The 21,160-nt window shown below is 47.1% G+C and overlaps 8 protein-coding genes across 8 annotated transcripts; 4 read left to right on the top strand and 4 right to left on the bottom strand.

Moving 5' to 3' along the window:
• Positions 1-1,394: 1,394 nt before the first annotated feature.
• ONS95_001453 (uncharacterized protein) lies at positions 1,395-2,109 on the top strand (the record flags this gene model as incomplete). The annotated part of the gene is made up of 4 exons (XM_058494650.1): positions 1,395-1,403; positions 1,453-1,539; positions 1,622-1,663; positions 1,720-2,109. The coding sequence occupies 4 exons, from the start codon at positions 1,395-1,397 to the stop codon at positions 2,107-2,109; spliced, it is 528 nt and encodes a 175-aa protein (XP_058354957.1).
• Positions 2,110-6,727: 4,618 nt separating this feature from the next.
• ONS95_001452 (uncharacterized protein) lies at positions 6,728-7,980 on the top strand. The gene has a single exon (XM_058494649.1). It carries the CDS (start codon positions 6,738-6,740, stop codon positions 7,836-7,838), a length of 1,101 nt encoding a protein of 366 aa, XP_058354956.1. The 5' UTR covers positions 6,728-6,737; the 3' UTR covers positions 7,839-7,980.
• A 244-nt stretch (positions 7,981-8,224) lies between these two features.
• On the top strand, positions 8,225-8,656 carry ONS95_001451 (uncharacterized protein; the record flags this gene model as incomplete). The annotated part of the gene is made up of 1 exon (XM_058494648.1): positions 8,225-8,656. One exon carries the CDS (start codon positions 8,225-8,227, stop codon positions 8,654-8,656), a length of 432 nt encoding a protein of 143 aa, XP_058354955.1.
• Positions 8,657-10,425: 1,769 nt separating this feature from the next.
• Positions 10,426-11,037, bottom strand: ONS95_001450 (uncharacterized protein; the record flags this gene model as incomplete). The annotated part of the gene is made up of 1 exon (XM_058494647.1): positions 10,426-11,037. One exon carries the CDS (start codon positions 11,035-11,037, stop codon positions 10,426-10,428), a length of 612 nt encoding a protein of 203 aa, XP_058354954.1.
• Positions 11,038-12,036: 999 nt separating this feature from the next.
• On the bottom strand, positions 12,037-14,561 carry ONS95_001449 (uncharacterized protein). Its single transcript, XM_058494646.1, has 8 exons — positions 14,150-14,561; positions 13,943-14,100; positions 13,563-13,889; positions 13,021-13,513; positions 12,855-12,967; positions 12,446-12,800; positions 12,201-12,338; positions 12,037-12,124 (listed from the first exon to the last, which is right to left on the bottom strand). Exons 1-6 carry the CDS (start codon positions 14,481-14,483, stop codon positions 12,447-12,449), a joined length of 1,779 nt encoding a protein of 592 aa, XP_058354953.1. The 5' UTR covers positions 14,484-14,561; the 3' UTR covers positions 12,037-12,124; positions 12,201-12,338; position 12,446.
• Positions 14,562-15,585: 1,024 nt separating this feature from the next.
• ONS95_001448 (uncharacterized protein) lies at positions 15,586-17,549 on the top strand (the record flags this gene model as incomplete). The annotated part of the gene is made up of 3 exons (XM_058494645.1): positions 15,586-16,466; positions 16,516-16,862; positions 16,930-17,549. The coding sequence occupies exons 1-3, from the start codon at positions 15,649-15,651 to the stop codon at positions 17,547-17,549; spliced, it is 1,785 nt and encodes a 594-aa protein (XP_058354952.1). The 5' UTR covers positions 15,586-15,648.
• A 96-nt stretch (positions 17,550-17,645) lies between these two features.
• ONS95_001447 (uncharacterized protein) lies at positions 17,646-19,406 on the bottom strand (the record flags this gene model as incomplete). Its single annotated transcript, XM_058494644.1, has 5 exons — positions 17,646-17,846; positions 17,894-18,043; positions 18,090-18,542; positions 18,601-19,229; positions 19,280-19,406. The coding sequence occupies 5 exons, from the start codon at positions 19,404-19,406 to the stop codon at positions 17,646-17,648; spliced, it is 1,560 nt and encodes a 519-aa protein (XP_058354951.1).
• Positions 19,407-20,012: 606 nt separating this feature from the next.
• On the bottom strand, positions 20,013-20,355 carry ONS95_001446 (uncharacterized protein; the record flags this gene model as incomplete). Its single annotated transcript, XM_058494643.1, has 3 exons — positions 20,013-20,078; positions 20,124-20,274; positions 20,330-20,355. The coding sequence occupies 3 exons, from the start codon at positions 20,353-20,355 to the stop codon at positions 20,013-20,015; spliced, it is 243 nt and encodes an 80-aa protein (XP_058354950.1).
• Positions 20,356-21,160: the final 805 nt, after the last annotated feature.

Raw genomic sequence — 21,160 nt, 5'->3', positions numbered from 1 at the left:
AATTATGAGTATCCCTCATCTCAACCTCGTCCTAAACCTCGACCCAGCCGGTTCTTTTTAACTTTTGAATCGACTCTCCCCGCAGTATACTGACTCCGTTTCTTCTGTTCTAGTCTTATCTAATCCTGCTTCATGAGTGCACTCCCGGCATGCGCGTGCTATTTCCCAGAATCCGTTGCAGATATCACCCATCATTCCAACCTTCATCGCTTTGCTCTCCATTACTAAAATGCTGTATTTGTGTGGCCATTTCAATCATGTATTCTACTCTAATTATGAATTTTACACACCTGACATCTTGTTTCACCAGTAGAAGAAGTCTTTAAAAGCTTGTTAGGTGTCTACCTCCATCAAGTGGAATTTGGAAAATTGTACCACGCTGCGGTACAGCACTACGGTATCCTCATTGTTTTTCGCACGAACGAGGTTGGCTTTGTCTTCGTGACATGTGTATAAGGTTTTTAGAGCTTTGGAAACGGTCTAATTATACAGAACTTTTGGTGAGAGAGTCCTGTGGCAGAAGCTATGAAAGACAGTCACCTCCTGCACATCACTGGCGAAGTGATCAGTGGAAAGCTGCGTCGCGTGGCATGAAGTAGAGAAGACAACAAATAAAGGATTTTTCGCAGAGAAGTGAAAACAATCAGTTCCTTCTTGGATGCGGTGGTAAAGAACACCGATAAATATCACATCCGGCATTGAGAAAAGCTTCAGATCAATAGATTAGACTTACGCATGAAGTTGCGATTGTGTCTAGCCTTTATTCATACCAATTAGATATAGGAAGGTAGATCCGAAAAGAATTGAAAGGTGTGCAAAGGCTCAGAAGTGGCTCGAGCGCCAGGAGCTAGGCGTATGTCGCATTGACGCAAGACACATAACAATAAACTTCCTGATTGGGACTCGCCTATCTCTAGCGAGTTTCTCGAGTACCTCAACACAATCTGGTGCGACCTCGAATCCGTTCTCGTCTTCAACTACCTCGAAACAAACTTACACTTTTGAGCTCTATGTTCCTATAGAGCCAAATTTCGACAACACGCCACTTTGTTTCTGGTTCAACCACTCTCTCAGACTGGACTCTGACTACGTTACCCCTCCGAGAACTTGTTTCTCGTTCTAGGAAATACAATATTTAATCTCCGACCAAGACTCTGTCCCGGTACAAAAGACTTTACCTACTCTCATGTTTTCGCATCAACCGTCAGACAATCAGGACTTTGGCCTTGTACGTTCTTGGCCAGGAGGAAACAGTATGCCACCTGCCAACAGCTTCCCGTACGTGGCAGCCTGTGGATACCCTGAAAATATTATAAGACACATCTGCTCTGACAGATACTCCTTAGTCTGACGTTATTTAGCTCTATAATGGAGCGGTCTATTCACATGTCGTTATGCACCTGGTAAATACTCCCGTGGCCTGTTATTGCAACTGAGCTGACACAGTTCCAGGAATTTATGGACGGAATGCATATTCCAGTTGTTATTGCTTTGTCAGATGAAGAGGGATATCATGAGATATTTGATGGTTATCGTGCGGTTCGGCAAAGTGGGCCTTCATTACTTGCAATTTTCACTTAAATGACATCGGTCTTCTGTTTACACTAACAGCATCATTCAGATGTTCAACTGTAGAGTGTACCAAAAGTCATTCCTCGATCCTGTAGGTTTAGTTACGCATACTTTGACGCGTCTGATCTTATTCTTACGTCCCTATAGGCTCTGGCTTTCGACGAGATACTGCGCGCGGTGCTTGATGATCCAGCTCAGACCAACGGTACAGTTGAACAATCCCAAACTCAGCCGGAGTATGAAATTTCTCAAGGAACACTGAGTGCCCCAGGACATCGAAGCTACCTCCCTTCAAGCTTTTCGATACCAAATCCATTTCTTCCTCTAGTTGGTATTGTCCAGCCTTCTCAATTTCAGTTAGCGCCAATCGCCTCGGTACAAGGGAACTACCAATTCTCGCAGCTCCATGTACCACAATATCTACCTCCAACCGGCACCTTCCAGGACCTTCAAGACCACCTAGCCATTCCAGCACATCCAGCGCCACCTAATCCACGGGTTGCACCCCATCAGGCTATTTCCACCGGGAAGGAGTGAATCTCAATGAGTACAGACTACCCTTGCAGGATTTCTCGCTGCCCGGGCCGCATCCCCACCAGATTCTCCTATTCACTATCTGTCTCCTCCAGTACCAACCACTATCATGCCACCTCGAGCAACTCGAACTGACACCAACGCTCTGGTATATGGGTTCGATCTCCCCGAAGCCGTACGAGCTCAGATGACTTTCCTCAAGCCGCTCAGAAACGCCTACTATGTCGATGCGAGTGGACGAATGCAGGAATAATCTGGGGCAGGCCGCACCTGGGATGCTGAGCATAGAGCTTACAAATGGGAGCTTGTGCAATTCGCTATGCTGAGTCTCAATCTGACACTCCGTTCTTACGAGTTCAATGCCATTAACGAGGCTTTGCACCGAAAGCTCCAGGGCATGAGGAATGCAGATGGAGATCTGTACCATTTCGGTGGCTTCAATAACGTATACAGCATGGTTGTTCAGCACCCCGCGTATAAGGAGTTCTTACAGGTGGTTCTCCCTTGAAACGAATTGGTCATTAGGCATTGGGATTTTGTATTGCAAGGACTTTTATAAATTTGGTTGGAGAGGTGGTAATGCAGGAAACATCAAAATTGCGCCAAAGCCGAGTAGAACCAATTTAATAGTAACATAGAAAGGAAACAAAAGCATCTTCAAGGGCGTTTGTAGAAGTATTCATGCCAACCCCTTGGTATTTAGCCTTGGCATGTCTATCCCGCCAATGTGACAGCGAAGGCATAACCTTGAAGCCCTGTGGGAGTCCTTGTGGGACAAGGATGCGTTCGACACTTTTTGGTTGATCTTTAATATCACCATACCAAGACTCTCGACAGTTTGAAGGAGGCCTGTCCTAGGAGGCAGAGGCGTAGGTTAGGCGTAGGTTAGGCGTTCCTCGCTTAATCACAGGGCACTGATTGAGGCTACCTGCACCTGGTAGGAAGCGTGCTTCGCCTGGCAGTTGAGGGGCTCTCATATCCCCTCAACCGTGGAAGCCGGACTTTACACTGGAGCGGCACGCTAAGGGTGCCTGAACGACGACGCAGTATACAACTTTCAGTGTTCTTGCATTCTTGCGTTCTCGCCGTTAATTACAGGGTCTCTACAGGCTATACACTCTCTAGGTATTAAAAATGTTGTCCGTTGAGCAGTTCAGGGGATAGCTACTGGCTTTGAAAATTGGCAATTTGATGTTGATATCAATTCAAACAGTACAGTCATATCCCCTCGACTGCCGAAAACACATTTATCCAGGGTACAGCGCTGAAGCGAGGCGCTAAGACTGCCTGGACTATTCAAATTTCAGCGTTCTTTTCTCAATTACAGGGTTTCGCACAGGTGTGTTTACTACGACAGTTAGGGGGATAAACCATCAAGACTCACGATTATTCCACCTCTTTCAATACCAAGTGACCTTAAAATACATCATCTCTTCCTTACACGACAGAAGTCTGGACCGTACCCTCCAGTGCCCTCATGTCCATCAGCTCCTTGTACAACATCTCTCCTGTTGTTGAGATTGCAATACTCCGCTTTGAGTTTGAGCCGCAACCGTGAATATCCAAAACCGGTGCAGCGCACCGCAACATTCAGTTAGTGATGATCCCACAACTAACAATTCTGAATGAGAACAGCTCTATAATTTCTACGTCTTGGATTTTTCCCCCCGATCTTCTAATACTTCAGTGTGCCACCCATTTGCCTCAATACAAGCTGCAACTCGCCTCTCCATAGGCTCCACTGATCCCTTAAAGAAGATACCGGTATCGCAGCCCAAGTCTCTTTGAACGCCTCTTCCATTGCAGTTCGGTCCTCTACAGGCTTTCCGTTTAATTACCAAATCTGTGGAAATATCTTTGAACACGTAACTTTTAGTCGTTTTCCACGCATATTCGAAAGGGTTGAGACCCAGGCAACAATGGAGCTAATCCAATCAGTGACCTTTGTACCTCTTTCTGCGAACTATTCTGTGACTCGATCGGTATAGATCAGTGCGTTGTCTTGCATGGAAATAAGGTCATCTGTATAGTTGGGACAACTAAATCCTCGAGAAGGGCAGGGTAGGAGTGTGTAGAGTAGAGTACCCGTGTTTCTTAGATTCGAAGTCTCGTTCAAGGATTAAAAGACCTGACCTTCCCTGTCTCCCCAGAATGCCGCCTAGACCATACCATACATCTCTACGCCCCTTTAATACAATGTAGCGTGCGTGGGCTTCCATTTGTCGACGGAATGTCCCCAGACCCAGACAACGTCCCCCTCTTTACCCCGCTCTACCAAACGCTCAGCACTCCACATGTATATCCTCCACCTTCGAGTCTTCTAATGGGCTCGACGATTACACCAAAGGAACCGTAAAGCAGCCACTCCAGGAGTAAGCTCCGGTCGTTGCGCGCCAGTGGGTAAGGCCTGCTTCGATGGCAAGGAGGTAGATATAGAATCGCTCATAGCGTTGCCGGTGTGCTTTCGACTCTGCTTATATGTCAGTTTGGGGTAAAGAAGAATACACAACAGCATACGACGAGATCGCCCATCATACTTAACTTTCGTGCCACTGCGATGTAGAGATTTGCCGTCGTCGCGAAGTTGTATCAAGGCAAGAGTATGGCGCACTGCGCTGCGCGAGAAGCCGGTCGAGAGCTCAATTCTCCCGTGGCGAAGCACTTTCGTGCTTTTGCCTACGAGCTTACCCCATGAATAAGGAGTAAGCTCTTTACCCCTGTATGGACGATTGCTATCGATATTGCGCAAAGGAGGACGTGTTGGTGGCAGATTTGGGTGATAAAAAAGAAGGACGAGGAACGCGTTCACGATATTCGCGGTTTTGACGTGTTTCGTCTAATAATTTAAATGGGTCATCGTAAAACCCCTGTTCCTTACCCCCTTACCTGCCGTGTCATACAAACCATTTACAGGGAGTGCTTGGCCTGTAGCGAGGCCCTGTAATTACCCAAAGAGCGCTGAAATCGGCTTGTTGCGTTATCGTCTAGGGAGCCTTAGCGCCTCGCTTCAGCGCTGTACTCTGGATACTTGCCCTGCTGGCTCTTCGGGGTGGGTCGCCAGTAAGCGAGTGAACGCCCTTTCTGGTTCTGTGTTATGATGATATCCACTTCAAAAACCGAATGACTGGTAGATCAGACTAAAGCAAATGGGCTCCTTTTGTAAGGGTTACCTCTACAGAACTTCGAAGAATGTTGTCCTTCAAAAAGAGCTCCGCCCGTATGTAATCAGGAATCTGGATGCGTCCAAACATCCATCCACGTTCTCCATGCTTTTTGAAAAATAGGTTTCGTCTCAAATCCAGCAACATACCATTCAAAGAACGCTACCCAAAGCTTAGCAGCATTTCCACGCTTTATTGCAATTACGGGCAGCGCCACGAAAGCCTAAAGGCGTACGAACCCCTCCTCCTCTTCACGGGGCAATTGCGGGACCCCCACGCAACATCGGGACTAAATCTATCCTGCATTTTTCGAAAGTGGAAGGCAGTTTGTATTGCTTCTTTTCGCCTTCAATTAGTTTGTGTACCGTGCTGGTAGACAACCAAATCCTCGTTCGGCTCGAACGACAGGTTGAAACGGTTCTTTCACCCTCCTTGATGCTCCCACAATGAGTTCAACAAAGCTATTGCTAGTTCTCACAACAATCGGTCGATTGATACTCTGTTCTCGATAATACAAGCCTCCTTGTTGTCTCCAAGGAGAAACGCTTCTTTGTTGGAAGCCTACCCGCCTCCCACCCAATTTGATAGATGTTTCACTTGATCGTATCTACACAACCGAGTAAGCATAGCTTGGTGTGTAAGAACTTGTTAGACTTACAATCCGAAGAAGTTTGGGAACCTTTGTCTAAGATGTGGTCTAGCACCAAAATGGATGGGAAGTGTTTTCAGGGGCGATGGCCAATGTGACGAAGCTGTATTGGACACTTCACCACAAGGAATCAAGGGGCACCTACGACTGTCCGGAGCATAAAGAAGCAGATAGATGATTGTTCATCAAAAGATGAGAAGAAAGCATTCGAGGTGAACGAGTTGTTAGGAACAATAGGAGCACCCAAGAGGTCGCGTCCTTTGTCTCATAACGAGAGGACTCGGAGGAAATATATACTGGGTGACGTTACACAGAGAGAGTATTCATTTACTATAAATAAGGCCAAATTTCCATAGTGTAGAACTCAATCATAAACATCATTCTCACAACATCATCCCTTCCTGCTTTTGTCCTCATCAAAATACGATTCAGCCAAACCGCACAACAAGTGTTCAACAGAGCTAAATTCGGAAAAAAAAAAAAAAAAACACAAGATGTCTAGTCAAGAAGATATTGTAGTCGTCAACATAGATAGGTAAGAACTAGATTTCACCCCTTATGATATGATTAGATATCCCTTAAGCTGCCGTTCAGAACACACATTTCTCCAGGGGCCTAGCGTAGCGCATGTGCCCTATAATTCAGGCAGTTATTTGAACTTTAGCGCCTCGCTTCAGCACTGCGCCCCGCAAAAGTGTGTTAACAGCAGCTTAGGGGATACTAACGGATGCAGGTGGTGGGTGCCCGGTAGCGCACCCGAGCCCGAAGTGGACCCTCTAGTCGACATTCCGCAACTCCCCAACGACATAAGATGGAACCCAATGGAGCCGCCTATCGAGGATACAGTCCGACTTCTCAATCCACGTACTTGGGCCCTCGGATCCCTCATGCTATGCAAAGTCTTGGAAGATGGATGCAACCTTCCGTCGGACACAGTTTGTAGCTGGAGAGACACAGGCGATACTTACTACCTCCAGCGACGCGACGATGTAAAGGACGACATAACGACTGGAGGAGATCCCACAGCAGGAAGGTTAGCCAATTCAAAGTTTCATAGAGCTAACTGGAATCTGGGGCAAGACACATTTTGCAAAGCCAAGGTTTGGGTGGAAGGATTGACTACAGAAGCAGACACCATCAAATGGGTCAATAAGCATATTCCCTCACTGCCGACGCCAGAAATCATTTACACCTGGACGGATGTAAAATTGTGTCGGACGATTACGCTAACTAAGCGCGTTTCAGGAAAGCTACTCCGTGACGCATGGATCGATCTGGACTGCTCACAGCAACACCACCTTGCTGACCAGATCGCTAATCACCTCAAGTTGCTCTCGGTCTGGGAGTCGGAATACATTGAAACCGTTCTACACGCGGGATTTCCTTGCTCATGTGGAGAAGCGTGGTCGCTTAGAGAGCGCGAAGCGCTTCCTGCTGTAATACCTCGTCTTGAGCCGCGAGTCCCTAGAGAGGAGTATGAGAAGTTTGTCACGAGACGAAATGCCCATCTAGGTATTACAGTATCGCCCCCAGATTTTGGAGAGCCGCTAATTCTGCAACATCTCCAATGCACTCCACAAGATGTGTTTGTAGAGATGCCGACCGCGGAAGGAGAGATGCCCAAGGTGACGGCCATTTTTGGATGGAGTCACGTTGCATACTTTCCAAAATACAAAGTGGCTACTAATCCTCGTGAGTCCGGATACTTTGGGGCCCTTGCACATCGCAAATTCAGAATTGGTGATGATCATTGGCGGTGGATGCTGTCAAACGCATGTGTCCGTCTCGGCTTCCCTTTAGCCTTCGAATATGCCAAAGCCCATTCGAGAGTCGAGCACAAGGACTATGTGGGGATCCCAATAGAATATTTGGTATCGCACGACCACTTAGTCCAAGATGAAGATCATGTGGATATCGAGTAGTGGTACCCACGACAGGGATGACATCAACATCGACAATTTTTCGATAAACTTTGAAAAACCAAGCCTCCAAAAGGAAATCGGCAATGAAACCAACCTCAAACTAGATAAAAAAAATCAAAGCCAAACGAAGTGAATTTTTTTGAAATTTCCTCACGTCCCCTGAATGAATCTAATCTAAATAAGAGATGTTAAATCAAACATCGTTGACAAAATCTCGCAATCCCATTCCATGTGTCCTCTATCCTCTAAACTCCTTATCCAGTTTATGTTTGCAGTATTATTTATCCAACTCCCCCGAAAAACTTTCAAGTAATACCAGATCTGTGCAATTCCAAAACCCCACTCCGCAACTTCATATTCTGCCTCCTCAATTGCAAACAACTATTATGCCCACAGTGTCGACACACTACTTGGGGAATCTACCATCCGATCTGTATACGACAGCCTTAGGAGTGGATTTTGGCAGGGTTGTGGACATTGGGTTGGTTGCTGGTTGGGCGGTGGCCGCTGGTTGTGCGGTTGTTGGTAGTGGGTTGGGTACTGGCTGGGTGTTGGCAGCTGGCTGTGCGGTTGCCAATGGTGGGTTGGTTGCTGGCTGGGTAGGGAATCTGCCATCCGTTCTGTATACAACAGCCCTGGAAGTGGCAGCCGATGAGGTTGTGGGAGCTGGGTTGGTTACTGGTCAGATTGGGGCAGCTGATTGTGCGGTTGTTGATATTGTGTTCACCGCCGGTTGGACTGTGGATCCTCGACCCTTGGCCTGTGTTAGGACATACGAACATCTAATACAATATGAAAGAATTGGGTACATACCATGATACCATACGACATTGCTCTGCAGCCAGGGCGAGCGCATTGGATGGAGAGGAAATCCCCAGGAGGAAGAACGTCGGAATAGCGACAGTGTGGGCAGGAAGACATCGTGCTAGATGACGAGTTGATATCGACCGTCCACCAAATTTTGGTCGTCGACTTGTTGAAAGCTGTGGTGGAGACACCCAGGATGGCTCTGAAGTGTTGTGTGGAGGCAAACGAGAGATCGGATTGCGATGCTCGGAATTTGATGTGTCTGGTGAGAGGCTCTGGAAGTCTGGGGAAAGGAAAAATGATGGGAATGGGAGGGTTTAAATAGAGATGTGAAGGCTGGTGAACAAAGCAAAGCCATGAAGGACACTAACACTCCGAAAACTGATGACTCTGCAGAATCAAAGACAGAGGCGAACCGACACGAAAGATCTGTAGGGAGCTGGCAGAAACGGAAGTCAATGTGCTGCTCTGAACAAACAGTCTCATCCAGCGACAAAGAACAATCAAGGATATTCAACCCAACTGCCTTCTGATGGCTCGTGGGTGTTGAGCGAAGGATCATGAGCAGAGCGCGGTGTCTCGCTTACTTTGAGACTGTATAACATGGATTCAATAAGTCCTTGTGTCGGTCACGACAGAGGAGCAACTTCGACAGGCACATGGCACAGAGTTTCCGTCAAGTATTCTTACCAGCTGGAATTTCAACGAGACTCTCACCTGTAGTAGGCGACCTGACCATGGTTTAGCATACACCAGAGATCGCGGAGTCCAGCATCACGCCCTTCTGGTCCAGGCCTGGCATGTGAACCCACGGTGGTGTTTGCAGCTCTCATTGGTAAATTCAGCGAATAAACAGGATCCCGCAACCGCACTTTCGAACCGGTGTACCAACTTCTTCTTCTCAGACGCAGTCGAAGATGTAAGCTTCGCAGAGAATGGAACGAGCCCTCATCCCTAGGTCATGGATCTATGCGTAAATCCAGCACCTGTGTAGCATTTTCTCTCACGTCAAATCGGCGAGTTCTTGCCCCCATCAATGTTCCTGCCCCCCTGATTAGGGCACAGAGGACAAGGTAAACAGAGAGTGAAGAGGTGGGATATGTGCCACATGTGGCTCGCCAGAATTTTATGTAAAGGACTTCAACTCTCCCAATTTTGCTGTACTCATTGTGGCCTGGATAATCCTCGGCGATGATGCTGCAACACCAAAAAGTCACAGTGTTTTGTGATCTCGCAGCCCCATACGAAATGGAAGATATGCATGACCTCACCCCACCTTCGCTAATGAGTTGCATCTCAACTACGATACTGAGCTATTCATGGAATCCTTGTTTCTGAGGAACGAGAGACCTCACTTCCAAAGGACTGCACTTACAGCTGCCTCGGTGGATTTGGTCGAGGACGACACTGCAAACTCGGTACCCCTCACGAGGTACATAATTTGCAAAGAAAGGAAGGACTCAACAAATGAGTAGTATAGCGCATGCCATGTTCAACGACGAGACTCACAGCTATCAAACCAGGAGTTTTGGTCTGTCTCTCCGCTTGCACAGCCGGCAGGGTGGGAGGCCTTGTGGTCACCGGCAGCGATGAGTACCACCTTGAAACAAGCCACCCGTAAACGCACGAAAGCATCGCGTAGTGAAAGTCAGACTGACGCAGAGGATCATTCACAAAGCCCCTTCCTTCAAGTGAAGAGTCCATGTTCAAGAAAAGGTGGGTACCACACCGCAACAGCCATATTCGAGTCTATGTGCCTCCAACATCAACCATGAAAGTCCTAGCTCTCCTTGGCGACCATCTTCTTCCATTCGCCCTCCAACATCGAAAATGACAACAGATCATGCCATCCGCCATTATACCACAGCAACTCCCTCTTCCTCCCCTCAAACACAAAGCCCAACTTCCCCTCATACAGCTCTCTCGCGCCAGCATTGTACGAGAAACACTCAATCCCAATCCGATGCAACCCCGCGATCCTAAACCCCCAATCCAGGATCCACTTGATAGCCTCACTGCCATACCCCTTCCGCTGATACGGCGCAATAATATCAATACTGATATAACTATTCCGATGCTGGAAATACCCAGGCTTCAACCCCGTGAGCGAAATACATCCTATGGGCGTTGGCGGCGTGGGCTTTGTGTCGACTGGTAGTGCGGGGTTGGAAGGTGGGGGTGCCAGACAGATGATTACGCCGATGAGTTTATTGGTCTGCACCGATTTCTTCCACGCACCGCTCTCCTTCTTCGTCATGGGCGCGAGAAGACCGTTATCTGAGTTGGAGAATGCCACAGGGTCGGCTTGGATGGTGTGCATGAATTCTTCATCTTCGGGTGTGTCCTCGATGGCACGGTAGATGAGGCGGTCTGAGCGGAAGACGTTCTCCATGTTTACTTGAGTATGATAGGCGAGGGCTGGTAAGCGAGGGGTAATGGTAGGTAGATGAAGCGAGCTGTTAATTTTTGGCACCTCAGGTGATGTTTAAGGTTTTGCAAGAAACTCGGGACTGTCAAAATCTCTTATATTGGCGAAAAAATGCCTAATAAAATTGCAGGGATTGCACCTTCCTATTTCGGAAGATAATTTGCGCCGTCTCACCGCAATCCTGGCTGTCAGCCGGTCAGAGTCATTCGGTAAAGTAGCCCCAGCTTTTAAAAATCGAAAATGCACACTTGAAAGGGATGTGGGTCTTGATGGATATCGGAAATTAAATGTTGTCGGGACAATACTTCTTTTGTGATGATCATTCAATCCGGTGTACCTGCTCCGAGTAAATCGCATAACTTAGCGGGGAAATCGAGTAGTGTACCTAAGCGAGCTCGAGACGAGACTTACGCCAGTGGCTTTAATCTACCTAGGTTGTACCACCTTGTGCAGCGGGTCGCACTGAAACAGTTATTTAAAGGATAAGACACTGAAAATATCCCCCCAACTGCCGGAAACAAGCTTTTCTAGGGCGCAGCGCTGAAGCGGGACACTGAAGCTGACTATTCCACATGTCATAGGCGTCTTTTAGTTGTTCCTCCCCACTGTCCTTTAATCACAGGCCATTCCTTCACGCTGTCTAGCATGTTTGTAAAGGGATATATAACAAGAGAATAGGATAAGGAGGACGCTTCAAAATGGACACTAAGAAGAGGATAATAAGAGGGGATACTAAAAGGAACGCTAAGGGAGACGCTGGGGGAGCCGCTGAAAGGGTACACTGAAAAGGGATGCTGGTAGTCGAAGTGCACTAAGGCCAATCAAATGCGAGTGAGATTTAGTGGAGATATGATAAGCGAGGGTGACAGCGAGCTCGCTCGAGTACCTACCCACCACTCCTCGATTTGGTCGCTATGCGATCTAGCCGGAACATAGCTAAAGTGTTTGCTATCATGACATATCGTTTTGTTTTTATTTTTAGAATAGACATATTGTATTAGCACGAACTCAACCGCTTTGGACACTGACATGGCTCTTGCAACCCTACCCACTTCTGGCGCCGTCAGCGAGAGGCCCAGCAACCTTGTTTAGCATGGACAATTTAATCACATTTGAAAGCTCTGTACCTTAATGTTCTCTTGCCAACATGCTCGACACAATTTCGAGCATCCCACTGCCGGAAATAAATATTATGTGCATATTTTGGTGTTGAAGAGCCGATTTCTGAGACGGACGAGTGATACCGCTGTTCATCCAAATTGACTCTGCCACTTCAAAATTAACTCAAGCTATTCAGCTCTATCATGCCAGAGACCAATCTTCGTCTTATCTAAGTCTTATATCATTCACTCTTCACCAAAGACACACTTACTTCATACCCATTCATACCACATCAGCCCATCTCTAAACACCGACCCTCTCTCCTCCCACATCGGTCCCTCCGCCTCAACCAAATACCCATTCGAACAAAAGTTATACTCAACCCTCTGTTGTTCCACCTCATAGAAATGATCAAATCTTGAAGACAGTGCATCTTCAAGCGTCAAGACATCGCCTTTCGGATGTAAGCTCTTCCATGGATGTCGACATGTGCTGCCTTTACATGATTTCAGCACGAAAAGGAGAGAGTCGAGACGAGCGACGACTTTGTGGATTGCGAGGCCGACGACGGTAGATGTTTGTTCTTGGTTGTCAGAGAGTAGGTTGTGCATTTGTGAGGGGTCGACCTAGTTGGCTTGATAAGTCGGCGTTTCGGGAAGGGAGGAGAGGAAGGGACCTACATCCATGTCATAGAGCTCATGCTCGTTGTTGCACCAGATTGAGTAGTACAGGTTATATCCTGGCCCAAGAATCCTGATAGCTTTGTAGGTATTGTTCTCATGGAGGATATCATCTTTCTGGAAGTCAGCTTCCTCGCCAGGGATAAGAGCGAAGAGAGCAACTCACGATCATATTTCCCTTCTCCACCAGCGAATCCCCAGTACTCAACATTGACATGCTCTCGACGTCCTTCATGCGCGAGCTCGATCCCTGCTTTGGTCACAGGTATCGCAGTTCCGTCAAAGTCATCCCGCTTTGGGATTCCCAGAAGATCGAAAAATGTAGGAGCAAGATCCGTGTGGGTGGTGACGATGTCTGTTGTATGATTGGCCGCAACGCCAGGTCCTCGAACAATTAACGGGATGTTGATGTCCTCTTCGTAACCACATGACTTTCCAGGTTGGAGTCGATGTTGACCGATGTGGAATCCGTTGTCGCTGCTGTAGATGATATATGTGTTGTCCATGATGCCATGGGCTTCTAGTCGTTCGAACAGCCCATCGATCATCTCGTCAACTGCCTGCAGTGCTCTCAACCGTTGTCGGTAAAAGTGATCGTTATATTCAACATTCGTCTGATTTTGCTGCTTCAGTTCCAGAACCCAATTGGCTCCCGAGGGCTAGATTGAATGTCAGCTAGAACATTGATGAGCAAGACAGGGTATCGACTTTGTCTGGGTTGAAGCTCGCTGTTCGAGGAACTTTCGAATCCTTGAAGAGATGTTCATGTCGTTTGGCCGACACCGGCGATCCAAACTCCAAAGTATGATTATCGTCTAGAACACTCCCATTCATCTGAATATTAGCATGTGGGGCGATGGGAGCAATCGTGAGGAAGAACGGATTGTCCGCCTCGACAGCCTCATCAAGCAGATCGTACGCCTTTTGGGCAAGCACATCAGTCACATATTCTCCTTCGTAACTTCTCGGTGTCTCTCCAGTATGCTGGAATGTGCTGTTTAGATAATTGTATGTGTATGGATCGAGAAGAAAGTCCTGCCGTAAATTAGCGGGGATGGAGAGTGCTGCAAGCCACTGGATTACTATACCGATCCAGTGAATCCAGCTGCATAAGGCTTGTTGTAGTTATCCACGGTATGGACATTGAATAGTTTACCGGTGTAATAAGTGTTGTATCCTGCTTGTTGCAACCAAACAGGTAGATAAGCTTCGTTGAAACCCTGAGTGACGAATTTGGGATAGCCACCTGAGACATTAGCGATTTATCAAAGACGTCTTCAAGACGCAAAGTGTACCGTAAGGTGGATTGACATCCGTGATATTTGTATTATGGGCTGCCTTTCCTGTCCATAAGGTCACTCTTGATGGACAGCAAACCGCGGTTGTGCAATAATGCTTGTTGAAATATGTGCCTTTATCTAGTAAATGCTTCTTCACGAAAGGCATGTAGTCCATTGATGAAAGATGAACATCTTGATCATCAGTCAGAATGAAGACAATGTTTGGTCTTGACTTCTTGGTTGTTTTGAGTTCTGTATCCCCGAGGAAGTGCTGGCTAGGGCTGAACGCGGCATGGCAAATCGCAATTATTGCCGTCCACGACGTGATGCTCGAGATACGCATTTTCATCAAGAACAGTGGCCTCGAGTACACACGAGAATTAAATAAGAGAGACTCCGTGACTACAGCTGTAAGCTATGATGAGATGATGTGGTGGACAGACCTCAAGAAAGTTTTACGCGTCCAGATGAGGGGATTTCACGTGACAAAATAGTGGAACTCGCTTGGCTTTGGCGATCTATTTTGAAACCTTGAAGACGGCTTTATACATTTGTTTCGATTAGAGTGGAGTTACTTCATTTACTGTGTGGAGTATTTTTTTCAAATAGACTTGAACTCAGGACCGGATTCATGCGTGGCAAGCCTGAAGATACTGTGATCAGATCTTGGCGAGAGATAGGAGGCAGCCTCTTGGCAATACCACAACTGCAGCCTCCAAAATCCATAATCCATCTCAAAGAAGACGAGATCCATGACTTCAGTTATGGAATCATATTCAATCGTATTCGAAATGACATGCAGGTCTTCGAATATGGAATATTCTGTTTGTTGTAAAGCATGGATTGCGAGCCCCACCCACGTTTCCTCCTTCCGGATGTCGTATGCTCATCCGTTCTCACCTCTGAGCTTAAAGCAAGATATTCTGTTGCTGGAATCATGGGAGCGCGAAATTTTTGGGCTGATGGGATGCGGGGATGGATTTAGAGTTGGATTTCATTGCGACCGGTAGCTTCCTGCCATTAATAATCCTAGGCTGTCTAATTCCCGTACAGAAATGGGCTTGAAAAGGCGATCGTTTCAAATTCCTTATGCAGGACGCTATTTCCATATTCTATTCAGAAACTACTTGCATAATTGCGTGCTTCGCTTGTCACAGTCCCATCAAGGCTTTGAATACCTCGCTTGTCTAATATCGTAGGTAAACATTTTCGAGACGTCACTTAGTGGAAGTCGCAGACAATTATATCTACAAGTCATATTTAGATCTTTGAAGCTGCTAGGACTCTCAAAGTTTTCACCAGCATCTGAATATTACAAGCTACAGATGGAAGGTTGCAGTCAATCTCTACCAAGCTAAGGAAGAAACAAATCGAGGGGTGGCGGGGTTGCCAAGAGTGGGGCTGTCGATCCCTAGATGTTGGTCCGGATCATTACTTCCTTTGACCTGACACCCAGACCTTCCATTCCCATCAACGGATATCAGACGACAAGCCAAAAGCTACGTAACATCTCGATGGTGGACGCGGTATGGAATAGTTATAAAGGAGGGCTTCTCCCCTTCCTAACCTCCAGCTCGTCCTCCCGTCCCATCAGTTACACCAGTATCCCGATGTCAGCGATGCCTCCACCAGGTCCGACCAGCGCCGAAGAGGCAGTGGAGAAACACAATGCCTTCCAGGTTGATATCGAGGATAGCGCCGTCCAGAAACTAGCTGATCGGAGCACCAAATTCGCTCTCCTAAGCACGGAAGCTAAACTTGGGACTGACGCCGAACATGCCATGACTCTACGTGAAGCAATCAGGTTATACCCCAAAGCCATCTTCTGGTCAATGTTCTTATCACTTGCCATTGCCATGGAAGGATTTGATATTGCTTTGATTGGCTCTTTCTTCGCTTTCCCAGCTTTCACGGAGAAATTCGGTAAACTCCAGAAGGACGGCAAAACATATCAGATTCCTGCACCATGGCAAGCTGGACTGTCAAACGGAGCACGTGTCGGTGAAATCTTAGGTTTATTTTTGAATGGCATAATTGCGGAGAAGATTGGATTCAAGAAGACGATGATTCTGACTTTGGCTGCACTATCCGGATTTATTTTTATCCCATTCTTTGCCCAAAGCATTGAGGTGCTAGAGGTCGGAACCATTCTAATGGGCGTGCCGTGGGGGGTGTTTCAGACTCTAACGACATCTTATGCATCTGAAGTGTGTCCAGTAGCTTTGAGAGGGTACTTGACGACCTATGTGAACATGATGTGGGGTTTGGGTCAATTGATCGCCTCTGGGGTACTGAGATCTTTGCTTACGAGAAACGACCAGTGGGCGTACAGGTATGCCTTCCTCTCCATTTATATTATCATAATCTTATTCCCTTTTTAGAATCCCATACGCTTTACAATGGATGTGGCCAGTTCCTCTCATCATCGGCATTTCAATGGCACCGGAGTCACCCTGGTGGCTTGTGCGTCAGGGTCGAAATGACGATGCGAGAAAAGCTCTCCGCAGACTCACATCAACAGAATCCGAGACCGATATTGACAATACAATCTCCATGATGAGGCATACTAACGAGCTGGAAAAAGAGATTGGAGCTGGTACTTCGTACTGGGATTGCTTCAAAGGCGTGAACTTGCGTCGAACTGAGATCACTTGCATCACTTGGCTCATCCAGTCGGCAAGTGGGGCTTCAATGATGGGATATGCAGTCTACTTCTTCAAACAGGCTGGTAAGAATCTGACTATGCTCTCGAACTTTTCATTTCTCTTCATTGGAATAATATTGATACGTCACAGGGATGGATACTGATATTGCATTCGATTTCTCCATATCACTATACGCTGTGGCCATGGTGGGGGTTGTGATCGCTTGGTTCGCGATGACATATCTCGGACGTCGTACTATCTACCTCTCTGGACTTACAGCAATGTTCGTAACATTATTCGCCATCGGCTGTGTGGGCCTTGCTCCTCAGAACTCGAAAGGCCCATCATTCGCCACAGGAGGACTCCTACTTCTCTTCACACTCTGCTACGACATCACAGTCGGCACGATAGCTTATTCAATCGTCACTGAGATGCCATCAACTCGTCTCCGCACCAAGACCATCGTTCTTGCAAGAAATCTGTACAATGTGCAAGGTACGATCAATGGAGTTATCACGCCTTATATGTTGAATCCTTCGGCGTGGAATTGGAAGGGAAAGGCGGGATTCTTCTGGGCCGGTATGTGTCTTCTCTGCTTGATATGGTCCTACTTCCGGTTGCCGGAGGGCAAGGGACGTACATATGGAGAAATGGACATTTTATTCGAACAGAAGATCAGTGCAAGAAAATTTGCCTCCGCAATCGTGGATCCGTTTGCTGTTGCTGGCAACATCCCAGAGGTGGAAGAACATGTTGACGAGAAAGAATGATCGAGGGGTGATGGTTGTAATCAGTCAACAAAGAAATGAATAATAACTCTAATTCTATGACTGGATGATTGTTGCATCGGGACGGACACCCAAATGTCATCTGACGATCAGTCGAACACCCTTGCTCTCATCCTTCACAAACGGCTGCACAAAATCAGCAACCATATCCACATCGCTCCGATCCGTTTCATAGAGCTCAAGAGTCGGGCCAGTCTGCTTTCCAGTCCCATCGTATCTATCGTACTTGCTGAATATTCCACCCAGCATCGTGTAAAGCTCTGAGTACGCGAGCGACATCTGTCATCATTAGTGGAAGACGAAATCATGTACCAGTTCTGACTTACACCAACACATCTTCGAGATCCACGAGAGAATGCCAACTGGTACTTATCAAGTCGTGGGTTCTCGAGGAATCTTTCTGGTCGGAACACAGAACATTCGGGATAAAGCTCCTCATTTCTGCTGAGCAGCGGAGCGCTCATTCCTACTGGGGTCTACGAGAAGTCAGACACATTCTCTGTGTCGGGATGGCGTACTTACTCCTTTCTCAATTATCCATTTCTTCCCATTGGTCCCATCCTCATACACCAAGTCCTCGTCAGGTGCCACGCGCTCCTGACGAATACTGGCTCCAGGATGTAGTCGAATCCCCTCTTGGATGACTGCGCTGAGATATGGCAGGGCTTCGATCTGAGCCAAAGGTGGCATGTTGTAAGGATCTGGAATGGCAGCCATGAGTTCGGTTCTCAATTTTTGAAGAATTTCGGGATTGGCGAGCAGGTGGTACGTGATAGCTGCGAGTGTATTTGCACTTGTATCAGTGCCGGCTCCAATCAAGACTCTGCCCTCATCGATGAGTCTGTCGTCTGTTTTATCCGCTGCTGAGAGGTTGGGATTGTGAAGAAGACCGTGGAAGATAGTTGTTCCTATATTATCATTTGGCTTATCATTTTTGGTCTCTTCCTTGATAATGTTAATTGTGTTGATGAGATCCTAGGAATTATGAGCACGAATGTTATCTTTGGAGAAGATGCAAGGCTGAAATACTGACTTTCACCATGCTTAGGAAAACATCAACTTGTGGCATCAGTATGACCACGAGGGATTGAGGGAGCGCCCTCATAGTGGGGACGAGCCACGGGTTCCAGCAAGCGAAATGATATCCTTTCACCGATTCACGGAGGGCAGAGAAGAATCGCTCATTGAAATCTTCCTTGTCGAGATTATGGTAGCTTTCTCCGAAGCAGTAGTCAGAAATGATGTCAGATGTTACTGCCGAATACATCAAATTGGTCACGATCGGCTCTTTCGTATTTGCCTGCCTTTCCAATCGTCCGAGAACCTTGCGTAAACATCCCTGAAGGACCGGCTCCAGCCTTCGAACGTTCTGCTTGGAAAAGAAAGGGTTTAGAACGGAACGTCGTACACGGTGGACTTCGTGGTATGTTGTTCCAAGTGCAGCATTTGGGGTAGCGAAGCCGTTGACAGCGATCTTGTATTTGTCTCGTCGCTTTCCTGGAGCGCCATAGATAGGGTCGATATACTCTGGATCGTTCATGTGAAGAACATCCGGTCTGATCCTTACAATGGGACCATACTTTTGGTGCATCTTCTCGATTTCCCAGATATACTGTCCACCTAGGATAACATCGTAATAGAAATGATACAGTGATGTTACAGCTGCACCACTTGTCAGTCCAAAGCTACAAACAGTATTTTGAGCCTCATACCTGCCAGCTTAGGTCCCGGAAATTTTGCTAATGGGCTGAAGTAGAGGCGGTAAATCGCCAACGAGATCAGGGAAGCGACCAACAATCCGAAGCACTTCAAGATACCAGAGGCAGTAAAGAAAGCCATTTCGAGGGTCAGAGAAAAATCCGTCACAGAAAATAATTTGAGGAAAGCAACATCATTGAATATCTTATCATAATTTTGTTCAAGAGGTCGTCGTCGTCTCACGCCGCTTTGTGGCTGCTTATGCTAGCCGCTAGTGTCTCTCGTGCCCCCTGTGCCTTTTGTGCATTGTCCTAGGATTGGCTGACATTACACTATTCAGTCTGGACCTTGTTGACTTTCTTGGCCTGATAGGCTTGTTGATTGGTAGTGAGGAGGTAATAGCCTACGAACAGTAATCCACGAAATAAAGGTTTCGAGCTGGCCAGGGCTCTTGACAGAACTCTACTAGGGACCGTGGATCGTGGGCGGGCTGCCCAGAAGAACTACTGTAAAGTCAACCGAAAATCTAACCAGTGCCTTGACTGACAAAATTCGGGTGTGAGTTCCGACACGCAATAATGATAGCCCTCGTGAGCTATCAAAAACGCGTCGAAACACGATAACAATCCCTGCCAAAACCACGCCGTGTTCCCGCAGGGGTGGGTAAAGATGCAGTTCCCAATTGACGTAAACATTGTCTTTTGCGAATCCGTCAAAAGTGGAGCCAGAGATTAGGTTGAAATTATCCTACTGGCTTGGATTGTTCCCAATATCGGCAATCTCCAGCTTTCTTTTTTGTTGCGATCTCATTTCCTGTTTGTATTTAGCCGAGCTCCTTTCGCTCCTTGGTGGTCTTACTTGTTCCACCGTTCCTCTAATCATGTATCGAGTCACAACAACCGAGTCCTTTTGATTCATCCGAATTGCTCTTGCGATTGCTTGATTTTCAACACTTGGATTCCACTGCGGCTCGATGATGAAGACTCGATTCGCTGCTGTGAGGTTGAGACTTTTCACCGCAGTGAGCACGTGACAGGTTCAAATTGATGCCGAGGAAAGCTTACCCAAACGCACATGTTCCAGTTGTCATGATGAGGACTGGTATTTCAGGTGTGTCAGAGAACTCATCTAGAATCTTTTGGCGTCGTGCAATCGAGCAATTTCCGTCGATTCTCTGAAAATGAATCCCCTCGGTCTCAAGATGCCGCTGAATCAAGTTCAACGTGTTTGTCCAGCAAGAAAACACGATACTGTTTTGAGATTATTTGGATAAATTCCCAGACGCTAGGTGGAATGAGTTGTGAATACCTTTTTGTGTTCGAAAGGTCTTGCTTGATATCCTTCATAAGGGCAATCATCTTGGTTGAGAAGCCAGAATCTTTGAGGTATAAATCTTCGGTTTCGCCAAGCCCCCTTGAATTTCCCTTTGACTTCCATATCACGCCGGTCATGGCACATAAAGAACAGCCATGTTTCTGTGTTGTTGATTCCTCCGTCTCGTTCAAACACTCTGAACAGAGGATGTGTGTGCAGCTATCATTGCCTTTCCGATACACATTGTTGGAGCCGAGAAGAGGCATTGATTGTCTACAAGCAGAGCAATTGACTTGACCTGTATCCCCCACAGCACATAAAGCATCTTCTCGCTCATCCAGCATGCTCCGTTTGCTCCATGAGAAGGCATGCTGGTATGTGCCATGATTACAGAGTATTCGCAATTGAAGTTGGATCTGGAACATGCCGAAAACATTGTTTGTTTGATGCTCTGAAACTCGCTGTCGGAGTGTCCTATTCATCACTTTCACAGTATTTTCATACTGATCTCTTTCTTCTGAGGAGAAGTCAAGGACCCGATCACATTCGCGCGGTGGCGGCAAGTGCAACAATTAGCGAGA

Source organism: Cadophora gregata (assembly GCF_030347475.1).
Source record: "Cadophora gregata isolate MNR1 chromosome Unknown scaffold_10, whole genome shotgun sequence".
NCBI classification, from domain to species: Eukaryota; Fungi; Ascomycota; class Leotiomycetes; order Helotiales; family Ploettnerulaceae; genus Cadophora; species Cadophora gregata.
This window is presented reverse-complemented; position numbering and strand designations above follow the sequence as displayed.

Coding starts and splice junctions, on each gene's coding strand:
- ONS95_001452 (XM_058494649.1), top strand. CDS start 6,738: ATGGAGCCGCCTATCGAGGATACAGTCCGACTTCTCAATCCACGTACT.
- ONS95_001449 (XM_058494646.1), bottom strand. CDS start 14,483: ATGAAAATGCGTATCTCGAGCATCACGTCGTGGACGGCAATAATTGCG. Junction 12,968..13,020: donor TGGAGAAGGGAAATATGATC/GTGAGTTGCTCT, acceptor ACTTCCAGAAAG/ATGATATCCTCCATGAGAAC. Junction 12,801..12,854: donor ATGAGCTCTATGACATGGAT/GTAGGTCCCTTC, acceptor CAAGCCAACTAG/GTCGACCCCTCACAAATGCA.